Below are 20703 nucleotides of genomic sequence, written 5' to 3'. Positions count from 1 at the left end.
GCAATGATGTCTCTGTCCACACCACCACCACCCCACCCAGAGCCCCCAGGGGCCACCAGAAGGGGTCTCAGAGCAGATGGGAAAGCCGGGGTTACAGGCCTGTCTGTGGGGTGGCCCCAGGTCTTCCTGTTCTCTGCTGTTCTCTGAAGTGGACAGCACTGGAGGTCACCCGCATTGTCCCCACGTCCCTCCCCTGTCCAGGCCAAGGCCCTGGTTGGCCCTCAAGTATAGAGAGCACACACCAAGAAGGCCAGTGGCCTAGATAAGGCTGGTGGGGACCAGGCAGGCCCGCTAGCCACTGGCTTGGCTCTTCCACTCCCACAGCTTGTAGACGCCCAGGCGCTCAGTCTCTGGGCCTCTCTGGGTCCCTGGTCTGATCTGAGGGGCAGTGACGAGAGCACCCTTCCCAGGGATGAAGCCGCACGCAGCTTAGCCGGAGAAGAGGCAGCCCAGGTTTCTCTGTGTGTCCAGCCTTCGGCCCCTCCTTCCGACAAGTACACAGTGGTTCTCCTTGACAGTTTCTCCCTTTCTTGCTCTCAAACCATGATGCCAGTGGGTCACCCCCATCCCTGGATCCCAGAGTTCAGACCTGGCCAGTCAGAGCATGGCACATACATACCTCAGTCAACCCATGAGAGTCCATGAACTTTGCCAGACTATCAGGGAGAGACGCCCTCCTTCGCCTGGGGGTGGGCAGATAGGCCCCAAGGCTGGGCTTCTGGTGGCCACTCGGAGAGGAGGGAGGTAAACTCAGAAGGAAGCAGAGGCAAGAGGTAGAGAGAGACCTCGTCCTAGCAACATAGTTGGAGCCCTTGATCCAACCGCATCTGAAGCTGTCTCTGCCTCTGGACTTTTTAGCTGCTTGAGCCACTAAGTTACTTTCATGTTATTTCTCTCTTTTCTCCCTGTCTTCCTTTCCTCTCTTCTAGATTTTTCTTTCAAGCTCATTTGAGTTGGATTTTTGTCCTTTGCGAACTGTAGTGTTGGAGAAGACTCTTGAGCATCCCTTGGACAGCAAGGAGATCCAACCAGTCCATCCTAAAGGAGATCAGTCCTGAATATTCATTGGAAGGACTGATGCTGAAGCTGAACCTCCAATACTTTGGCCACCTGATGTAAAGAACTGACTCATTGGAAAAGACCCTGATGCTGGGAAAGATTGAAGGCAGGAGGAAAAGGGGATGACAGAGGATGAGATGGTTGGATGGCATCACTGACTCCATGGACATGAGTTTGAGTAAACTCCAGGAGTTGGTGATGGACAGGGAGGCCTGGCGTGCGGCAGTCCATGGGGTCACAAAGAGTCAGACACTACTGAGCGACTGAACTGAACTGAACTGAACCAACAGTCCTGAAAATACCCACAGTATGACTTTAGGTAACAGTCCCAGGTAAGTGGATGGCACTATCTTGTTACTCTCTCACCCGGGTCCAGCGTCTTCACTACAAAGCCAGGTTCTGCTTCCTCCCCAGCCCAGCAGCAGCCCCCGACCCACACCCAAGCCAAGAGAGGACCCTTCTGTGGGTGTCTCTAGGTCCCAGACACCCCAGGCCCCGCAGCCTGGGCATGATAAACACATCACCACCACCACGCCCACCCACCCCCACACCGGGAAACCCCCCAGTTCAACACCCCCGCCACTAGGGAAAGAACAGCCCAGACACACAGAAAAATTCTGAAATAGGCTTCGGGTTTTATTCAAAACAACACTGGTGGCGCCTGCCACTTGGTTTCTCTACCCCAGGCGGTCTGGGCCAGTAGGTACCAGCGCCATCAGCAACTAGGAGGGAAGTTTATTCACACCATAGAAACTGTGCAGCGACTGGGAGTGCGATAGTCACAGCAGCAGGGCTGGGTGGAGGGCTTCCAGGAGGAGGCGGCCTGTCTCCTCCTCAAACCCTGGCTCAACCCAGGCTCTGCCAGGAACACTGATTATTGCACAAAGACAAAAAGAGTATGTGTATCTGGGCTAAACAGCGGTTTCTAAGACCCCAAGCCCTTACACAGCGCAGCAAAGGGGGCCAGAGGTGGCCCTGGAAACAGAAAGCTCCAGTGGGAAGAATTGGGGAGTGGGGAGACAGGCAGACAGGCTGATACTGTGCACATTTGGTCCACTTTTAGGGGGCTGCCTGGTGCAGGAGCAGGCCTGGCAAGAGGACAGGAAAAGGGTTTGGCCAGGGCAGGCCATGTCCCATCTGGTCTTGGGTCCCTTTGTATAGGGGTGTTGAGGTGCCTGCCAGCCACCATCCTGCAGAGATCTGCACACACACAGCTTGGGGTGTCCAGCACCAGGGTCCCCACTCTCCTCAGGGCCAGGCCACGTGGGTTAGGGTAGGTTTGTGCTTTTGTGATAGACAGGCCTCGGGATCAGAGAGGGCAAAGGGGCTAATCACCCAACCCTTAGCCATTTGGGCTTGTCCTGGCCAGCCAACCACAGCTTCCCTCGTCCCCTATCACCTGTAACTCCCAGGAACAGGACCAAGAGCCTGGGTTCAGCATTTGAGGCCCTCCAGGAACAAGCCCATCTCTCACGACTCCCTCGGGCAACGCTTCTATCTTCCGTGTTCAGCTCTGAGACACATCCTGCTCTGACCAGACCTCCCACCATCACTCAAGTGACGGCTGGATCACTCTTCCCACGTGTCTGCTTGTTCTGAGGTCACACAGATCCCAGTAAAAGGATGGCTTTATGTCAGACACACCCAAGATGTGTTCCGTGCCCAGCCACTGATAACCCGGTGACACCAGGAAAGCCAGTTCCCCGGTCTGTGCGTGGAGCGGCACTGCACGCGGCTCAGAGCCGCCCGACGACACCTGAGCCCAGAAAACGGGGGCTGCTGACCGGAGTCAGACTCCATCCCCTTTGACCCCACCCACCCTCCACACGGGCCTCCCAGGCCCCACTGGCCATCTTCCAGCCCCTGGCACACACGTCCCTCCAGGAACACGCTGCTGGGCACACCTACTGTGCGTGCGGCCTCCCCTCCACCTCGATTGCTGGGGCCGGCGTGGCTCATGGAGGGAGGGTGAGGCAGAGCCCGGGCAGTGGCTACCCGCCACCCTCTTCTTCCCCAGACGAGCAAGCACCCCCGTGATGAAACCATCAGCATGGCCAGGCGGCCAGTGCAAGGCTCTCTGGAGCAAGCAGCTCAGGATTAGGGCCCAGCCTCTGCCTCCAGCCAATGGGCCCCTGGGGGCAGGAGGGAACATGACCCCAGGCCCAGCCAACCCTTCCCCAGAGGCTGCCACCTGGGAGAGTGCAGAGCGTGTGGGTACTGCCTTGTGTGGCCTCACGGCGACCCCTCAAAGAGGACTGCCCACCATCACACTTTCAGGTGAGGAGAGGGAGGCTCCAGAGGCTCAGGGGCAAGTCCAGGACTGACCACCAAGATGGCCCAACTCCCCCCACTGCCAGCAGAGGCCCGCAGCCCGGCTGTGACTTTCCGAATCCACCTGCTTTGAAACACAGGGTCCCTGTTTCACATTTAAGGTACTCGGGGGTTGGCCGCCCACAGCGCCCCAGCCCCTTTGCTCCCCGGGCTCTGAGGGTCCTGGGGTGGCCCCTTCACCCGCTGGGGTGGACCTTGGCTTTCTCAGGTGTGAAGTGGACCAAACAACCCTTCCCCCTACCAGCTCTTGGGGAAAGGCTTTGCAGGCCATGTTACCTCCTCCCTTTGCACGATGCCCAGACCCCAGGGGTTCCTCTGCCACCCAGAAGACTCAGGGCCTGTCAAGAAGACCTTTCTCCCAAACCTGTCTGCCCAGCCCAAAGCCAAACACTTTAAGGTCAGGTTTTGGGAACAAGGTCAAGGGCCCCTCAGCGGGGCCAGCCGAAGCCTTTGAAAGGCTCTCACACCGGCAGAGGGCCTGGTTATTGCTGAAGGGTGGTGAGTCCCCAGCTTTCGGCCTTTCCCACCCCACAACCTCTGCGTGTCTGCAGATCACTGCATCACCATGACCCAGCCTTCTTCCTCAAAATGACTTCAAGTCCATTCACTGCTCAAAACCCAGCCTTGATCTGAGCACTATGTGACGTCATGGGTCCAATGTACTGGGGTTTTTTTCCTAATAAGTACTGAAATAAATGCAAAACTATTCAAATAAATACCCATCTGGGAACCCATTTGAGAAGTATTGCAGCTTTGCGAAAGCTGGGAAGGGGGATAAAACAGAGACTCAGAGGCAGGCAGCAGGGAGAGAGGATGTGGGGATGTGGGTCTCCAGGTGCCAGGCGGGCGTGGGAAGGTGCAGGGGCCAGAGCTGATCCCAGGGCCCAGGTAGGTACCCCTACCCCTACTTAGGGTCCTGTCAGATCTGTTTTACCCTGAACTCCATGGAAGATGGGGGGCAGGGAGCAGAGTTGGTCAGGGAACAGGGGGTGGAGGGGTGTGTACAACCTTCAGCAATGGCCATGGCTCAGGGTCCACCCTGGGGTGGGGGTAAAAGGCAATAAGTAACCGGCCACTGATTGTCAGAACCCAGGAGCCCTAGGGGACAGCCAGATCAGCACAGACCAGGAGGGTTCCCTTGACCTCAAAATACCTCATCTGATTAATCCTCCACCATCCCTCTCCTTCCTGCAGCCCTGCTGCTCTCAGCTCCTTGGGGGCAAAAGCCCCTGGAACCTCACCTAAAGGTGAGGCCCCCCACCCTGCTCAGTCGTGGAGCCACCTTCCACCCCCACCCCGTCCTAAAAGTAATACCAGGACTCACCCCTGGTTTTTCTAAAGAAAGACATCTAACTGGTTGACTAAGAGTTTGTGTGCTCTGGGGCATCTATGAAGGACTGTCACAACAACTAGACGGTCAGGAACAAGACAGACACCCCAGCATGTAGAGGGGCGGGATCTTAGCAGCGTTTCTTCTTTAAAGGAAAAAATGCACCCTGAATTCCACCTCTTCTTCTGGGCCTGTCTCCCCAGCCACGGTGGGGACCCTCAGAGGCCTGAGAGCCCTCTCCAAGCCACTCTCAACCCTGGAGGGAGACACCAGAAATTCCTGCCGCCAGTGCCCCCGGAGTGGGCCCCCACCGGCTATGCTCAACTTTAGCACTTTCTGGAAGTCATAAGCTCTCGGTAGAAAAAATAAATATATATGTCTGTCTCTCTCTATGTATATGCATATGTATACACGTATACGCACGGGCAGGACCACAACTGGGCCCTTCTGAGCTTCGGCCACCAGGGATGTGTGGGGGGGCCTGCTCCTCCCGCCCAGACGGCGGCCCCCCCGGCGCGGCGCCCAGGTCCAGGTGGTGGACTGGACGAAGTATTGCTGTCTGCCCCTGGCTCCTGAGGTAAAGAAAGGTGAAACGGGGCGGGCGGGCGGCGGCCCTCATCTCTTCCCCTGGCTCGCGGCGTCCCCAGACGGCTGCTGCCCCGGCGGCGGCGGGGGCTGCGGCTCGGGGGCCTCCGGGTCCCGGGGGACGGCCGGCTCGGCCGGGCGCGGCGGGTCCTTGCGGCGATCGGCGGCGGCCCAGGAGGGGCTGCGGGCCAGGCCGCGGGGCCCGGGGGCGGCGGTGGCGCGGAGGCGGCCGGGCCCGGCAGCCAGGCTGCTGGCGCTGCTGAACCGGCGCGCGGGCGGGAGGCCTGGCGGCGGGGGCGGCGGCCCGAAGAGGGAGGTGAGCGAGAGGCTGCTGAGGGTCTCCGAGTGCTCGCTGCCCGCGCCCCCGCCGCCCCCGCCGGCCCGGCCGCCCGCGCCCTCCTCATCCGAGGGGTCCATGGAGTCGTGCCGCGTGCAGCCCGGGCTGGTGGAGCCCCCGCTGCTGTGGCTGCGCTGGTGCGCCCGCAGCCCGCGCAGGCTGAACGGGCCCCGGCCCCGCGGGCTCGGGCGGCGGCGCGCCGCGGGCGACGGGCCGGAGCGGGGCCCCAGCACGGACGCCGGCGGCCCCAGCCCTCGCCGCGGACTGTCACTCAGGGTCAGGCTGTCCTCCAGCGTGGTCTGCAGGCTGCCCGCCGAGCTGCTGCGGCTGACCTCCAGCGACGTGTCGCTCCCCGTGGCCTGCGGGGAAGGCCACAGGGGGTCGGGGGGCCGTCCTGTGTTCCCCTTCCCCGATGGACACCCCCTCCAGCCCCTCCGACCCCTCAGGAACACACCGGGCCTAGTGAGGCTTTCCCGCTGTCTGAGCTGCAGGGTGGCCCTCCTGGTGGTCCCTGCAGTAGCCTCTGACTGGACACCCCTCCCCCCCCACTGCCTGGTCCTCAGAGTGCCACCAGCGTCACCCTGCTCAGACCCCAGTCAGACCCTGGCACCCAGCAGAGGGGGATCCAAGTTCGCTGGGAGGAAAAGCCCTTGGGCCCCACCCCATCCATGTAGGACCTCTCTCCCCCATTAGTCGCCTGGCTCCTCCCACCCCACCCGGCACCCTCACCCGCACCTCTGCCTGGAAAGCTCTTCCCTGATACACCTGTGTCAGGGCTCACTGCCCTCCCAGCCTCCACCTGAACTGCCGGCACTCCACTCGCCACCCAGCTCCCTGCCCTCTCCTGCGCAGCATTCTCCCTGGCCCACACCACTGCCAAACACACTATACTTCCCATGCATGTATTCTGATCATCTCTCCTGGCACATCCCTGCAGCTCGCTAGACGGTAAACCCCCGGGGGGGCAGGGATTTTTTCACCCTGCAGCCAGCTATAGCCTGGCTGGTGGGTAGCTGGGGTCAACAGTCACTGGGCAAACAAGTAACTGCAAGAGCCCTGGGCTGACTATGCCTCCCGCACTGTGCCTCCCCCGCCCCCGCTCCCCCCCATCCCCACCCTAGACCAGGGATGTCAGGTCTGCAGACCCTTCTGCTCTGTGCCCTGAGGGGTGCCCAGGTGGCAGCCCTGGCCAGTTCAATACAGGCGGCCCTGCAGACCGAGACCTCCATTCCTAGCAATCACGCCCCAACTCTCACCCCACCCCACCATGCAATGACTCCCAACACCCCCTCCTCCCTGTCCCCTCAAGCTAGAGCCCAGGTCTCCTCCAGGGCCCCCGACCTGGGCACTCCCCACACTCTGCTGTCCCCAGGTGCCCTAGGACCCAGCCCTGTCCACTTCATCAGCCTCTACTGTCACCTCCTCCCTCCAGTCTCACCACTATGCCCCTTTCCCAAGTGTCCCTGGCATCGCCCTGCCTGGTGCCTTTGGTTGGGCCCCGTTCCCTCCTCCCTCACCTTGGATTTCAAGATCCCCCCTTGCATGTCCCCTGACAGGAGAGCTCTGAGAGCTGGGAGGGACTGTACCTGTCGAAGGAGGGTGCAGTTGACGCTCGGCGACCGCAGGGAGGCCCAGGAGCCCTGCAGGGCGATCTTAGGGAGGGTCCCGGCTCTGGCACCCTTCTCCTGCCCTTCCTGGCTGGCAGCCACAGCAGGGTGGAAGAACTCGGCTGGCATGGGCAGGAGTGGGCTGGAGGCATCCGGGGAGAAAGGGCTCGGGGGTGCTGCTGGGGAGGGAGGAGAGGGGCAGGGGAGCAGGCTCAGGCTTGTGGGTCCCTGAGGGTGGGCTGGCAGGAAGGGCCCCCCTGACAAGTTGGCTGTGACTCCACGGGCGAGCCTCCCTCTCTGAGCCTTGGAGTCCATTGTGAGAGCAAGAAACACCAAGCCTGCCTTGTGAGCCCTGGGAGGATGGGCACTGGGCGATGGCAGTCTCTGGAGCCAAGCAGACCCAGGCTCAAGGCCCCCCTAGGTTCCTTCCCCTTTAAATGGGGACCAGCTGCCCACCTCGAGGAGTGGAGACATGGCTGTAAGAGCAAGAGGCAGCTATGGAGCTCAAGCCCCATGAACAGCAGTGCTCACTAAGACACTCGCTCCCCAGTGCTGACACCCTCGGGGCCTGGCCAGGCCTGGGGGCCCCCACCCAAGGACAGCACACAGGTGGGCACCACGCTGCACAGCAGAGCAGAGAGTGCTGCGCATGGAGGGGGCAAAGGGAAGGTGAGGTGGAGATGAGAGCAGGGACAGTTCAGCAGGTGGGGGGCAGCAACTTCTGCCCATGGCCCCCTCAGTGGCTTCCAGGATGAGGATGGAAGTGCGAAAGTCTCCAGGTAAGGGGGATTCCTCATCTATGTCATCTTATTTCAGGAAAAATGCTAATGAAAGGTTAGGTAAAGAAGATGGGACTTCGTCTGATCAGAAAGGCTCTTCGGTCCCGTGCCCTAACTTTTGATTCAGCAGGTCTGGGGTCTTGGCATCTCAGCCATCATATCCAGTCCAGAGGCCATCAGCTTTAGGAAGGTCCTCGGAAGAGTCACTCCACCTTTAGCTCCTGGAAGGTGCTCAAGGCCAAGCCTCCTCCCAGAAGAGTACGTGGGGTGGGCTCAGGATCTCAGGGCCCCTCTTCTGATGAATTCGTCTTTCTGCCTCCCTTCCTCAGCCAATACTATGAAGCCAGATCCCATCACCTTCCAGAGAGACTGGAGGTGAAGGTGAACCTGTGATGGGCCAGTCAAGTCCTCTGTCCTCAAGCCCAGAGCCCAGCCATAAGCCCAAAGTGCATACAGAGGACACTGAGGGTAGGGCTTTTTACGAAAGAGCTGTTGAGGACCACAGGCTCTCTGCTGTTCAGCATCACCTTGTGTGACAATCTTGTGGGATAAACACCTCTCAAATTCAGCTCTAGAAAAACGCTTCAATAATTAGGCAGCTTGCCTTCTGCCTGATGAGAGCTGTGTGTGCCAACCTGTTTCCTTTTTCCCCACGGCTCCCAGGACACTCAGCGTGAATCATCCATTAGCCCAGATTTTTGGTATAATTATGATCTCATCTCTCTGTATTATTTGGCTCCTGGTCTTTTGTCATTGTTCTATCAGGCCTGAGATTCCTATCTTTTATTGTCAATTAACCATCTGGTTCTTTCTGGACTCGATGTAATAGTCTAGGCAAAACTGCTAAGGAAAAATCTCAGCCAGCTCCCTCTGAAGCCAACACCCGAGATCAGGGCCATGGGAGCTGGCGGGGCTCCCACCCTCACCTTGGCTGCCCTCGTGTTTCAGCCAGGACCGGACGGGGTTGAATGGGATGGCCTCCATCTCGCACAGGAAGTTCTCCGGACCCGATGAGACGGCCGTGTTGGGTAAGGGGAAGAAGCATTCGCCCAGGTCCCCTACCCGCATGGGCTCAGGCGGGTCAGGCTCGCCCTACAGGGAAAGGGAGGTGGAAGGGGCAGGATGGTGGAGGGGGGAATAGCCCACCACAGCTGCCTTCATGCCCCTGCTCTACACCCCTTTGCTTCTCTGCTCTCACTGCCTGGGACGGCCTTCTCCTCACCTCCTTCACCTGGCCAGCAATCATCATCTTCCAAAATTTCCTGGAGGTGAAAGGACCCCACCTCCAGGAAGCCCTCTCTGATGTCCCAGGCAGGTAGCAATTTCCCCACTTACTCCCCTTGTGACCCTGAGACTCTTGAGGGTCTTCTTTGTCTCTGTAGCCAAGTGGTACGGACCCTGGCCAGTAAAAAGGCCAAGCCTAAGCTGGTGAAGGCACCAGAAAACAGACCAAGCAGCTTCAAAGCCCCCTTGTGAGCGTGACCCTGGGCAGGTCCCTTCCCGTGGCTGAGCCTCAGTTTCCACATCCATAAATAAGAGAGGAACCACTCCTTCTGGTAACCAGCTCTCCTTCCTGGCACTCCCTGAGCCCTGCCCTTCTTCAACCCTGCAGCCCAAGGTCTCCTCTGAACAGTATGCGCCTCAAATCTGCCTCTATGCCCCCTCCAAGGTAGATGAGCCCCCTATGAACTATTCTTTGAGTCCTAATAAAACAGCACCCACCTAACACCCACCAGACCCTAGAAACTGTGCACCCCAACATCCTGTGTGGGTAAACAGTGCAGGGATGCAGGAGATGCAGGAAGGGGCTGGGGGCGGAGGGGGACAGGGGCTGTCAGCTGCCAGAAGGGGGACAGAGGGGGCCAGGAAGATCCACTCCCCCATCCCCACCTTCCTGGAGCTGATGGAGGACACCCCTGAGGGTGGTGGTGCCAAATCCAGGCTGCGCCAGGGGTCAGGGGGACAGAGACTCTCTTAGGGGAGGCCCACTGCGTACTCCCTTTGGCCAGGGGCTCTCGCACCTCCCGCAGCCTGGGCAATCACGACTAGAATGCCTTGGAGCAATTTAGCCCTCCGATGCAGCTACTGGGACCACACACCATGAGAGTCTGTGTGCCAACAAAAGACCACACACGATGCGGTAAAGATCCTGAATGCCACAACTAAGACCCAAGTGTCCCACTCCTTGCGACCCCAGGGACTGGAGCCCACCAGGCCCCTCTGTCCGTGGAATTCACCAAGCAAGAATACTGGAGTGGGTTGCCATTTCCTTCTCCAGGGGATCGTCCCAACCCGGGGATGGAACCTGGGTATCCTGCATTGCAGGCAGACTCTTTACCATCTGAGTCACCAGGGAATCCAAATGAACAAATAAATACTTTAAAAAAGAAAAAAAAAGAACGACTCTGCCTTGAGGTCACAAGCCCAGCGGCAGACCTCCCCTCCCTGAGTCTACAGGGTCAACAGAGCAGCCCTTCCAGCCCTCCTGGCCTCCCTCAGACTGACCACCTCGAGGGCAGAGGTTGGGGACCGTGCCCAGCTGTGCAACAGGACAAGCCACCGCACCTCTCAGAGCCCTCATGCCCTGGCCTGTGGAATGGAGTCACATCACCCCTAATGCACAGAGCTGGGGGACGGGCACATTGAGTGCAGACAGAATGGCACGCAGTAGGTGCCTGCACCTGTTTAGACTCTCCAGCCTCCCCCGGTCCCCCTGTAAAGTGTGCCCACCAGGGACAACTCCCAATACAGCAAAAACATCCAAAGCTACAGTGAGTGGCCAGGGCCACTTGGATCCTGTGATTGGAGCCCTGGCTTGTTGCTGTGTGACTTCAGGTAAATCACTCCACCTCTCTGTCCCCCGCCCTCATCTGACCAACAGGAGATGAGGGCCCAGCATGCAGCGGGTGCCACTTAAATGGTGGGCCAGGAAGGGGCAGTGTCCCAGCATGGCAGGCGGAGGCCAGGCTGCAAGTTCAGATCCGCCTGCCCGGGAGCCCACTGGGTGCTCACCTTGCCGTCCCTGGGGCCGACGGGGCAGGCTGCAGGGTCCTCCAGACTCAGGTCATCGCCAAGCAGGATGGACGAGGACCTGTCTGAGTTCAGGGAGAAGGCCTCCGTCTCGGCCAGCTGCACCTGCAGGGAGAGGGGGCCACCTCGGGTCACCCCTGGGGCTGCAGTGGGGCAGGCTGGTCCTCCAGAGAGACACAGGGCAGCGGTCAGAGAGGGCAAGAGATCTGAGCACAGATGGCACGTCCATCCTGTGCAGGGACCTAGCCTGGGCTGGGGATGGGAGATGACCCGAGGATGTCACAGACGGCAGAGTGCCAGGCCTGAGCTGGGCCAGTGGGCAGGTGAGCTGCTGAGGGCTGTGAACCAAAGCTGGTCCAAGCAGACCAAATGCCCTTCAAGGCTGCTGGGTCTGACTCACCTGTAGCCCTGTGCAGGCTCCCCTCACAGGCTGGGGGTGCTTGTGAGCCCCTAGGACCTTGGGGAGTCTGAAGTTACCTCAGGCTGAAGGGGATCCCTGGGGGCTGGACACTCCTAGGGAGGTGCTCAGGGCCCCACGTGGGTGGGGAGAGGGGACAGGGCCCGCCTGAGCCTGCACAAGACAGGCCCAAGGCCACGGATGCCCTGCAGTGCCCATCAGGGAAACCCCACCTGGAGAGGGCAGGACTGAGCCTTGGAACCAGGGCAGGGGCCCTGGGAAGAAGCTCCGGGGTGCTCAGGCCTTGAGCTCTGGGACGATGGTCCTGGGTGACCCCTTGATGTCACACTGCACCAGAGGTGATGCCTGGGCTTCCTGCTGGCGCCCGCAACTCACCACCATGGTGGGCAGCGCCCTTTCTGAGCACCTGCTGTGTACAGGCCCAGAGCAGGGCCTCACACCTCATGAGGCCACACCACAGGCCTGCACTGAGCAGAGGATCAGGCCAGGCTGGGCTCGGGGAGGAGGCCCATCCACCACAGCCCCCTGGGACCAGCCTCGATCAAGTTGGCCCTGGCGGGCCTCCACCCAGAGCGGCTCACCCCTCAGGCTGGCCCTCCACCAGGACTGGTCCCACCCTCTCAACCCGAGGCCCCAGCTCCATTGGGGGCGCTGCCGCTACCTCCTGCTTGTCATGGTGACACTTCTCGCAGCCGGCCGGCGAGGAGTAGTGGTGGAAGATGGACCCGGACAGGTTGTCGATGATGGTCAGCTCCCCCTCCAAGGAGTCCTTGATGATTAAAGAGACGCTGTCCAGCCACAGGTTCTCCTAGGCGGACGGGGACGGGGTGGGGACAGGTGGGATTATCGGCCGGCTCGGGATGGCTGGGTGGGCGGGCGCGGGCTGCCTTCCTGGTTCTCCGCCCGTGGCCTGGGCCCGACCCCGCATCACAGGGTCACCCCTGAAATGGAGCTGAGCGAACGGGGCCCGGAACGACCGAGCTCTCTGCCCGAGCCCCACTCCCGCCAGCCCAGCTGCCCTCCCAGCCCTCGGCGACCCCGCTGCCCTCTCCAGGCCCCGCCCACCTGGGCTGGCGAGTAGCAGCTTCGGCGCAGGCAGCCCTCGGGGTCACCCTCGCCGGCTACCCCTCCTGGCCCGTGGGCAGGCACGGGCGCCCCTGGGGCTCCGGCGGGTGGCCGCGGGCTGGGGCCCAGGCCATGGGCCAGCTCCAGCTCCAGCTCGGCGTCCATCTCGGCGTCCTCCTGGGCCTCCTTGTTGCTGTCGTCCAGGTGCTTCATGAGCACGGCCACCACCACGTTGATGAGCACGAACTGGGCCGTGAGCACGAAGCTGACGAAGTACAGCGGTGACACGAACTGCAGGCTGCTCAGGCAGCTGCGCTCGTCGTGCGTGCAGTCCCGCAGCGTGTCCTGCACCAGGGGTGGGGGACAGTGGGATGCGGCAGGGAGCTAGTGGCGAGGCCCGGGGGTCTGGGACACAGGCCTCATCTCTGTCCTCATGAGGCCCGTCTCCACCCAGCCCAGGCTGAACTGCAGGCCAGAGCCAGGGAACCCGTGCTGGGTGATGGGCAGTGAAGCCCAAGCCAAGGGCCCGGCTCCCAGAGCAGTGGTGCCTGGAGTCCCTGGCCCCGGGGCAGAGTCCTGTCCCCTCGAATCTGAGCCCTCATCCCAGCGCAGCATTCAGGGCAGACAGAAACCCACTCTGGCCTCATGTCCCCCTTGCTGTGTCCCAGGGCCGTGGGTAGGTCCCCCTGTGCTCTGCACACAAACCACCCCCGCCCCTGTGCGACGGGCCACTGGGCAGGCAGAGCCCAGCCTGACTCTCCCTCCCCTGCCCACCACGTGTACCTTCATGATCCCATTCCAGTTGTCACCAGTGGAGACCTGGAAGAGCGTGAGGAAGGCCATGCCGAAGTTCTCGAAGGTGGCGTGCCGGCTCATGCCCTCACAAGGGTTCTCGTCATTGCAGACTGGAAGGAGAGTGGGGTCAGCCTGGCCCGCTGCAGAGTCCCCTGCAGGGCCTGCCCTGTGCTGCTGCCTCTCAGCCTCATCTCAGACAACCTCAGAGGCGTGTGCAGGCTGTGCACGCCCACAGATGGAGAGACTGAGGCTCAGAGAGGTGGCACGCTGGTGGAGACTCAAGTTCAGGTGAGCCTGGCTCCTCGCTCCACCCAGGTATCAATTTCTGAGGGAGAAGCTGGGCTAAGGTAGGTAAGGGCTCATGCCCAGAGGAGCCCAGCTTGCTGGAGCTGGCCCTGTGCAGGGCTGCCTGGATGTGGGCTGCATCACCCTCAGTCTGGGCCTGTCCACTCTGCCTACTGGGGTGGCACTGACTGGGGATGGGCACTGGCAGGTGGGACTGGAAGGGGTCTCCCTGAGAGGTCAGACAGCTGGGGGGGGTTCCAAGTGGGGGGTCCTCTGCACAAGTATGGGAGTGCCCATGGACCCAGGCGAGCATGTCTCCAAAGCCTCTATTCACACTGGGAAGGGGGTGTGGATGGCTGAGGGTCACCCATCCAGCCCCCAAAGGCTCGCTGTGGGAACATTTCCCCATCACAGAGACCATGGCATAACAGTCTGTTTGGAGGAGGGTGTCTCAGGCCTCCCCACCCTGCCGGGACCCTCCCTCCACTACCAGACCTGTTCCATAGCCCACCCCCCAGGCCAGCTTCAGCATCACGCACCCAGCTTCCCGAAGAGCTCCACTCCCAGGGCGGCATAGATGAAGAAGAGCAGCATGAAGAGGAGGCCCAGGTTGCCCACCTGTGGGGGACAGCAGGTGGGGCTGGGCAGGGTCCAGGGAGGGGGCACGGCAGGCTCCAGGCAAAGGGCCAGCCTGAGGGTCAGGGCAGGCTCTGTGTCCGTGTTGGCCACCCTGCCCCACCTCCTGGAGGGCTGGCTGGGTCCAGCACAGGGCACAAGACAATAATAGAACATGTGTGAAGCCCTTACTGGTGGCCCCTGTGGCTCAGTGGTAAAGAATCCGCCTGCAGTGCAGGAGCCACAGGAGATGTGGGTTCGACCTCTGAGTCAGGAAGTTCCCCTGGTTAGGAGAAGGCCGCCCACTCCAGTACTCGTGCCTGGAGAAGCCCACGGATAAAGGAGCCTGGCGAGTTACAGTCCATGAGGTCGCAAAGAGTCAGACACGACCGAAGTGACAAAGCATGAAGCCCTTCCTATGAGTGGTCTGACTTCAAGCATTCCTTAGTCGTGGCTGCACACAGTGATCTATGGACTCTTGTTTACCCCCATTCTTCAGGTGATGAGACAGATGTCCTGAGAGTTGCAGTCCTTGCCCAGGTCCACACCGCTAGTAGTGGTAGGACTGGGGTCAAGCCCAGCAGGCTGGCCCCAGGGTCTCTGCACACAGCTTCTACACCTGTGCGTGGTCAGTACCATCCCACGGGTGAATGGAGAGAGGGGGAAAAGGAAGTTACATCAAGAATGCTACCTCCTTCATGAAGCCTGCCTGAATTCCTTCAGACAGACGGGGACTCGGTCTTACAGCCTGAGTGTAACTGCTGCGTTCCTGTCACTGTCTCTGCCAGTCTGGGAAGTCCTGGAGGGCAGGGGCACAGCTGGGGTAAATCAGATCTGCTTCCTTGTGCCAGCATGAGCCCTAGCCCCCAGAAAGGCGTGAACACAGGAATCATGCAAGACTGGGCCCCCCCAGAAGCCTCCTGCAGACGCAGCCACCCCCCTCCCACAGCTCGAGTGGGAGAAAAATATCGCAGATTTCAAACCTGTTTCAAGTCTATCTATAGGCCAGAGACCACCTTTAACTCATGTTATGGGTAAGATAAGGCTCCAACATGTTCTTGCCCTAGAACGGAAGTGTCGCTGAGAACCCTCAGAAGACCTGCATGAATGGAATCTGAGGATGTTTGTGTCAATTGCTGAAAAGTAAACCGTGTTAATCACAGGCTCCTAATTTTTCTCTACTCCAGACAAGGGTTTCCTTCTGAGCTGCACCACAATCATACCAACAGTGTTCTAATTAAATGATGCTGGCTTATTAAAGAGACAAGCTCTCACTGAGCACCTCTGAGGCCAGGTGTGAGGCCCCAGCTGCTGGGGTCCAGCCCCGCGGACCCCTCCCAGACTGATCACCCAACTCCAGACTCCAGCCACACAGAGAACAAACCCCATTTGCATATTCTGTTTTCTCTGCCAGGAAGACCTTCTCTCTGCCTTTGCCTAGAAAATGCCTACTCCCCACCCCTCAATACCCAGATCAGGGGTCACCTCCGCTGAGAAGACTTCCCTTATGCCTCCTCTCAGTGTGCCTGAGACAAAGCCTGGAAGGAAAGGGCTGAGGTTTTGTTTTCATGTCACTTTACAAAGAACCAAGGAAATGTCCAGGATCGGCTAATAGATTTTGAGGGGTAAGCCCCTCACCCCACTACCACATGGTCCCAGGCACACACATGTCTTTAAAGTAGTTGTAATTACTATCCCATGTCTCTTACTTGAAGCTGGGACCTTCTAGGCATCTCCATGTACGCTATGCCAACGTAGGGTTAGGATGCTCAGGGATCAGAACAAGGGGAAAGGGAGAGGGGAAAGGGCCAGGAGGCCAGGCAGGCGGGGGGCACACACTTGCCACCCCCATTCCTGTCCTTAGGAGATGCTTCCATGGTCCTTCTTAAGATCCAGTGCTTTACAAGCTTTAACTATTTTAAACCTCACAACAACCCTTTGAGATAAGAACTACTACCACCACCACCCCTCGCCCCGATTTCACAAGCAAGAAAAATAAAGGCACCTCATCCCTAGGCTCTCACAGGGCACTGGGCTTTGACCATAGGTTCCCTGTGGCTCAGATGGTAAAGAATCTGCCTGCAACACAGAAGATCCAAATTTGATCCCTCGGTCAGGAAGATCCCCTGGAGAAGGGAATGACTACCCACTCCAGTATTACTGCCTGGAGAATTCCATGGACACAGGAGCCTGGTGAGTTATAATCCATGGGGTCGCAGAGTCGGACACGACTTGAGTGACTAACACTTTGACTTTCAGGGAGGCTTGAGTCTGGTCTCCAACCCATTTACTATCTGCCCAGAATTCACTCCCATCTCCCATGTGACAAATTCTTCCAAAGGAATTTCATGTTAGGAAAGACCACAGCTCTCTGAATGAAAGCCCTTGCTTTCCATCCAGACCTGCTGTCTGCTGTGTCGCTTTCCCTTTGCAACAAGGCTGCCAGGAAGCTCACACCAAACTTGAGAATGGAACTCAACATCCTCAGCCCAAGTGCCTGAGAGAATTTGCTTTCACTTTCCCTGGGCTGTTAATCTTTCATCCTCATCTTTAGCATGCTGTATCTGTGCCTTTTACCTTAAGACACCCAAAGTTCCTTAAGACTAGATGAGTCATAGTGAATACATGAATGTATATGAGGCTCACCTCAGAGCGAGGTGAGGCCGCACTGAGGGGAGGGAGAAGAGGAGCCATCAGTAGCTGCGTCAGAGGGGAGGAGGGGCCTGGGACTGCAGAGCTCCCAGGAGAACAGAAGATGCACTCTTGAGGCCCTGATGCTACCTCCCTTCCCCTCACCAATGGTGGGGGGCGCTTTCCTGACTTCCCAGGGTCCCCACCCCCAGGTCAGTGTCTCATGCTATCCCCTCCTAGAATACCATACCTGTCACCTCTCTGTCCACATCACCACCTCTTACCAAGCCACCTACAAGGTCAAGCCGCCCTATAAGGTCATACTCAAAGTGCCTGATGCCTTCTCTGATTCCCCATGTGCAGGCCTCTCCCCACACTGCCCTGAGGCCTCTGTCATTCCCCTAGACTCCTGGGGGCAGAACCTGGGTACAGAGCAGGCAGGTGGGGGAGGGGTGGGGGGAGGGACCAAGTGCTCAAACAAGAAAGGAAGGAAGAAGTAGATGGGAACCCGCCCATCTCTCACGCCCTGAGCTCACAATTGCTTCTCTGGAGGCAAGACTCTGCCTGGTTCAGGGCAGATCTGGAGAGAAGGGAAGTCACAGCCCACGCCCCCCAGGGGGGCCAGCGTGACACCGATGACGATGACGGCCAGGTTGGGGGAGGGGCGGCTCTTACCTGGGGCAGAGCTTGCACCACGGTGTCCAGCAGGGCCCGCATTCCCGTGGCCATCTTCAGGAGCTTCAGCACTGTGGGCAACACCCAACCCAGCCCACTCAGCCCAGACCAGCGGGGACAGGCCTGTGCGTGTGTGCGCGTGTGAATGCGGTAGAGCGAGAAGGTGGAGGAGCGTGCACGAGACGCCGCACTACAACCCCCTGGGTGCAGATGAATGGGGGTGGGGCACAAAAACAGGTCCCCGGGGGGTGGCAGTGTTAAAAAGCCCTAGAGGAGGAGGGCAGGCACAAGGGAGCAGAGGGATATCGGGTGTGTGAATGAGCACGTAAGTCACCGTGATGAGGCCACAATGACCAGTGTGCGAGTGCCCCTGGGTATCTCCCTTCCTCTCTGGCTGGAGAGGCCCCAGGGTGACTGCTGAGTTTCTCCACCGGACCCCTCACCACCTTGGAATCTGGGGGCAACGGGCGGGGCAGGTAGAAGGGCAAGGCCAGAGGCAGGAGGTTTTTTGAAACAAGTATGAGGACAGCCTTGGGGCTAAAGGGAGGCTTCTGGGAGAAGAAAGAGGGTTTCAAGGACAAGGTGTCCCAGCCAGAGCTGGAGAAAGGCTGGTGAGGACCCAGTGTCTTCTCGGCTGCACTGGGGTCCTTTCAACCCCACCTGAGACTGGACCACACTGGGCAGGGTGTTATATGGAGGGGGCATGCCAGGGTGCAGTACAGAGCTGTCAGGACGAGGGCAAGTGTGGGCACACAGCATGGGCGCGTCGAGTGTGTGTCAGAGACGGGCTGCTACTCCCCTTGCTCAGCAGGCGGCCCATCCTGCCCCGCTCCCCCCGCCGGACCCTCACCCCGGGCGATTCGGAGGACCCGCATGATTCGGATGATGGTGGGGTTGATGGGCAGCGCTGCGTTGATCTCAATCTCCTCCAGCGTGATGCCCATGACCGACAGCAGCACGATGGCCAGGTCCAGCTGGTTCCACCTGTGCGGCCGAGCAGAGGAGGGCGGGAGTGAGATGCAGGGCGAGAAGCGCTTGAGTTTAGATATGCTCCAGCTGGGAGGAGTGTCCCAGCCCTCCACCCTCCTGCCATGGCCCTCAGGGATCCCTAATAGCCCCTCCAGATCCCATTGGTTCCAGCTCCCTCGCTGCCCCCCAACCCCAACCCCACCACAGCCTCTATCCCTCAAGCAAGAGGCTGACCAGGCTAAAGGAACATCTGAGGAGGAATGGGTTCTGACTCCTAGGTCTGAATCTCGAGCCAGCTGCTCCCTCTGTGTGGCCTTGGGCTAGTCCATCAACCTCTCTGAGCTCCACTTGTTCCCTCTGAAAAGAAGGACCCACATGAGGTATGCCCTGCTCTACCTGTGGGGTATGGAGGACCCATGAGAGGGGTTCGGTAGAATGCTCTGCACCCGTCAGGGCTGAAGGCAGCACCTGGGGTCAATGGCCGTCAGTCCTCAGACTCCCACTGGTTCCCCTCCTCCAGCTGCTCCACGCTTCCCCTGGGGTCAGAACTGCTTCCCCCTCCTGCAGTGCGCTCTCCGCTGCCTCGGCCCAGCCCAGTTTTGCTCACCGGTCCTTGAAGAAGCGTCTCAGACCAAATGCCACCAGCTTCAGCACAGCCTCCAGCACAAAGACGGTGGTGAACATGTAGTTGCAGTACTTGAGGGCTGTCTCCAGAGACTGCAGGAGCAACAAAAAGAAGCATGATCCAGGCCCCATGCCCTGTCCGCCACCTTTACTCCAGTCAGAAAAATCTCTGCCTTGTAAGGGGAGCATTTACTCCATTCACACTTAACGCAGTGATTTACATATCTGCTTTTACTCTCCCCCCTTACTTAACGTGCGCTATTTATTCTAGATTGCTGCTTTTCCTTATTTCTGCCACTCAGTGGAGGCAGCATGGGGTAATGGTTAAGGTAGTGATTAAGAACCAGACCACTTATTGATCAATGTGAATTCAGACGCAGCACTTATCCCTTGTTTGTAGCCTTGGCAAGTCACTTGACCTCTCCAGGACTTAGTTTTCCAGCCTATGAATTGGGGATGATAATAGCACCCACCTCAGAAAGTTACTATCAAAATTAAACGAGGTCATAGTCCAAGACCAGACAGAATAAATACTTGGTTAATATGAACTGATTCTTATTCCATTTCTTCATGTTAACTCAGAAGTTCTACCGTTACGGCTGCATTCCATCAATGGCTGCCTGCACTCACTGTATTTCACTCCTACCATTTAAAACAATGTACCAGTTCCTCATCTGGAGGCTCTGCTCTCCCCTCTTCCCCCACTCCAGTAAGTCTTCTCAGACTCGCCCCTACATAACACACCCCTCATGTCCCTCACGAACACTGCCTGCAACCAGCTGGGAACCGGTCGCCTCTCCTACCCCAGTGTTTGCCCTCAGAGGCCCTGCCCCTCTGCCAGGCTCCATATGCCCAGTAGCAGGGGAGCCAGGTGGCAAACCAAAATTCCAGTCCCGCCTCCACTCACTGGCTGAAAGACTTGGGCAGCGTGTTTTATGTCTCTGAGCCTCAGTTTCTTTATCTACAAAATCTGGAGAAAGCCCACCACACACACACATTAAGGCTGCTGCGAGGACTGGAGAGTTAATATCCGTAGTGTGTCCTGCAAAGAGGCTCAGGGAGCACACCACAGCCACTGTCACCCATGTTCAAGGCTGGACCCGAATGTCACCCCCCGCACCTTGCCCTGGAAAGGAGCGACCTCTCCCTCTCACTCGTCCATCCGACCAGGCCCTGAGCTTCTTAAGCATAGGACTCCGCGCAGGACCTGCTCAGACCCTGGCCCGCCCATCCCTGGGGTGGGGTCCCACTGAGGACCCAGGGGCCAGGCCGGGCTCACCGTGGGCTGGTTGTAGTGCTCCAGGGACATGGTGACCACGTTGAGGCAGATGATGAAGGTGATGAAGATGTCCAGGTAGTGGCTGGTGCACATGGAGTGGATGAGCAGCCTCGTGGGACAGTAGGTAGCATAGTAGGGCAGCCGCTGGGCCTCTGCCGGGGTGCGGGGTGGGTGGCGCAGATCACAGAGGGTTGGCGCAGAGGTCAGGGCAGAGCACACAGAGGGAGAGGTGAACGGGAGGGAGGAGGTGAGGGGGAGAGATCGGGTCCACCCCAGGCCTTGGGGAGTC

The 20703-nt window shown here is 59.3% G+C and overlaps 1 protein-coding gene across 1 annotated transcript in view; it reads right to left on the bottom strand.

Moving 5' to 3' along the window:
- Positions 1-1674: 1674 nt before the first annotated feature.
- Positions 1675-20703, bottom strand: part of CACNA1I (calcium voltage-gated channel subunit alpha1 I) — a 117499-nt gene continuing 98470 nt past the window's right edge. Inside the window, exons 26-37 of the mRNA XM_069581655.1 lie at positions 20415-20566; positions 19119-19228; positions 18393-18526; positions 17543-17613; positions 14161-14239; positions 13325-13446; positions 12542-12886; positions 12138-12284; positions 11041-11163; positions 8955-9120; positions 7229-7428; positions 1675-6001 (exon numbers count right to left, since the gene is read on the bottom strand). Of these exons, the coding sequence (XP_069437756.1) occupies positions 5336-6001; positions 7229-7428; positions 8955-9120; positions 11041-11163; positions 12138-12284; positions 12542-12886; positions 13325-13446; positions 14161-14239; positions 17543-17613; positions 18393-18526; positions 19119-19228; positions 20415-20566 (2315 nt within the window). The 3' untranslated portion in view covers positions 1675-5335. The remainder of the gene's footprint in view (positions 6002-7228; positions 7429-8954; positions 9121-11040; positions 11164-12137; positions 12285-12541; positions 12887-13324; positions 13447-14160; positions 14240-17542; positions 17614-18392; positions 18527-19118; positions 19229-20414; positions 20567-20703) is intronic.

This window comes from Ovis canadensis, chromosome 3 (genome assembly GCF_042477335.2).
Source record: "Ovis canadensis isolate MfBH-ARS-UI-01 breed Bighorn chromosome 3, ARS-UI_OviCan_v2, whole genome shotgun sequence".
NCBI lineage: Eukaryota > Metazoa > Chordata > Mammalia > Artiodactyla > Bovidae > Ovis > Ovis canadensis.
The sequence above is the reverse complement of the archived record's forward strand: the minus strand, read 5'-3'. Positions and strand labels throughout refer to the sequence as shown.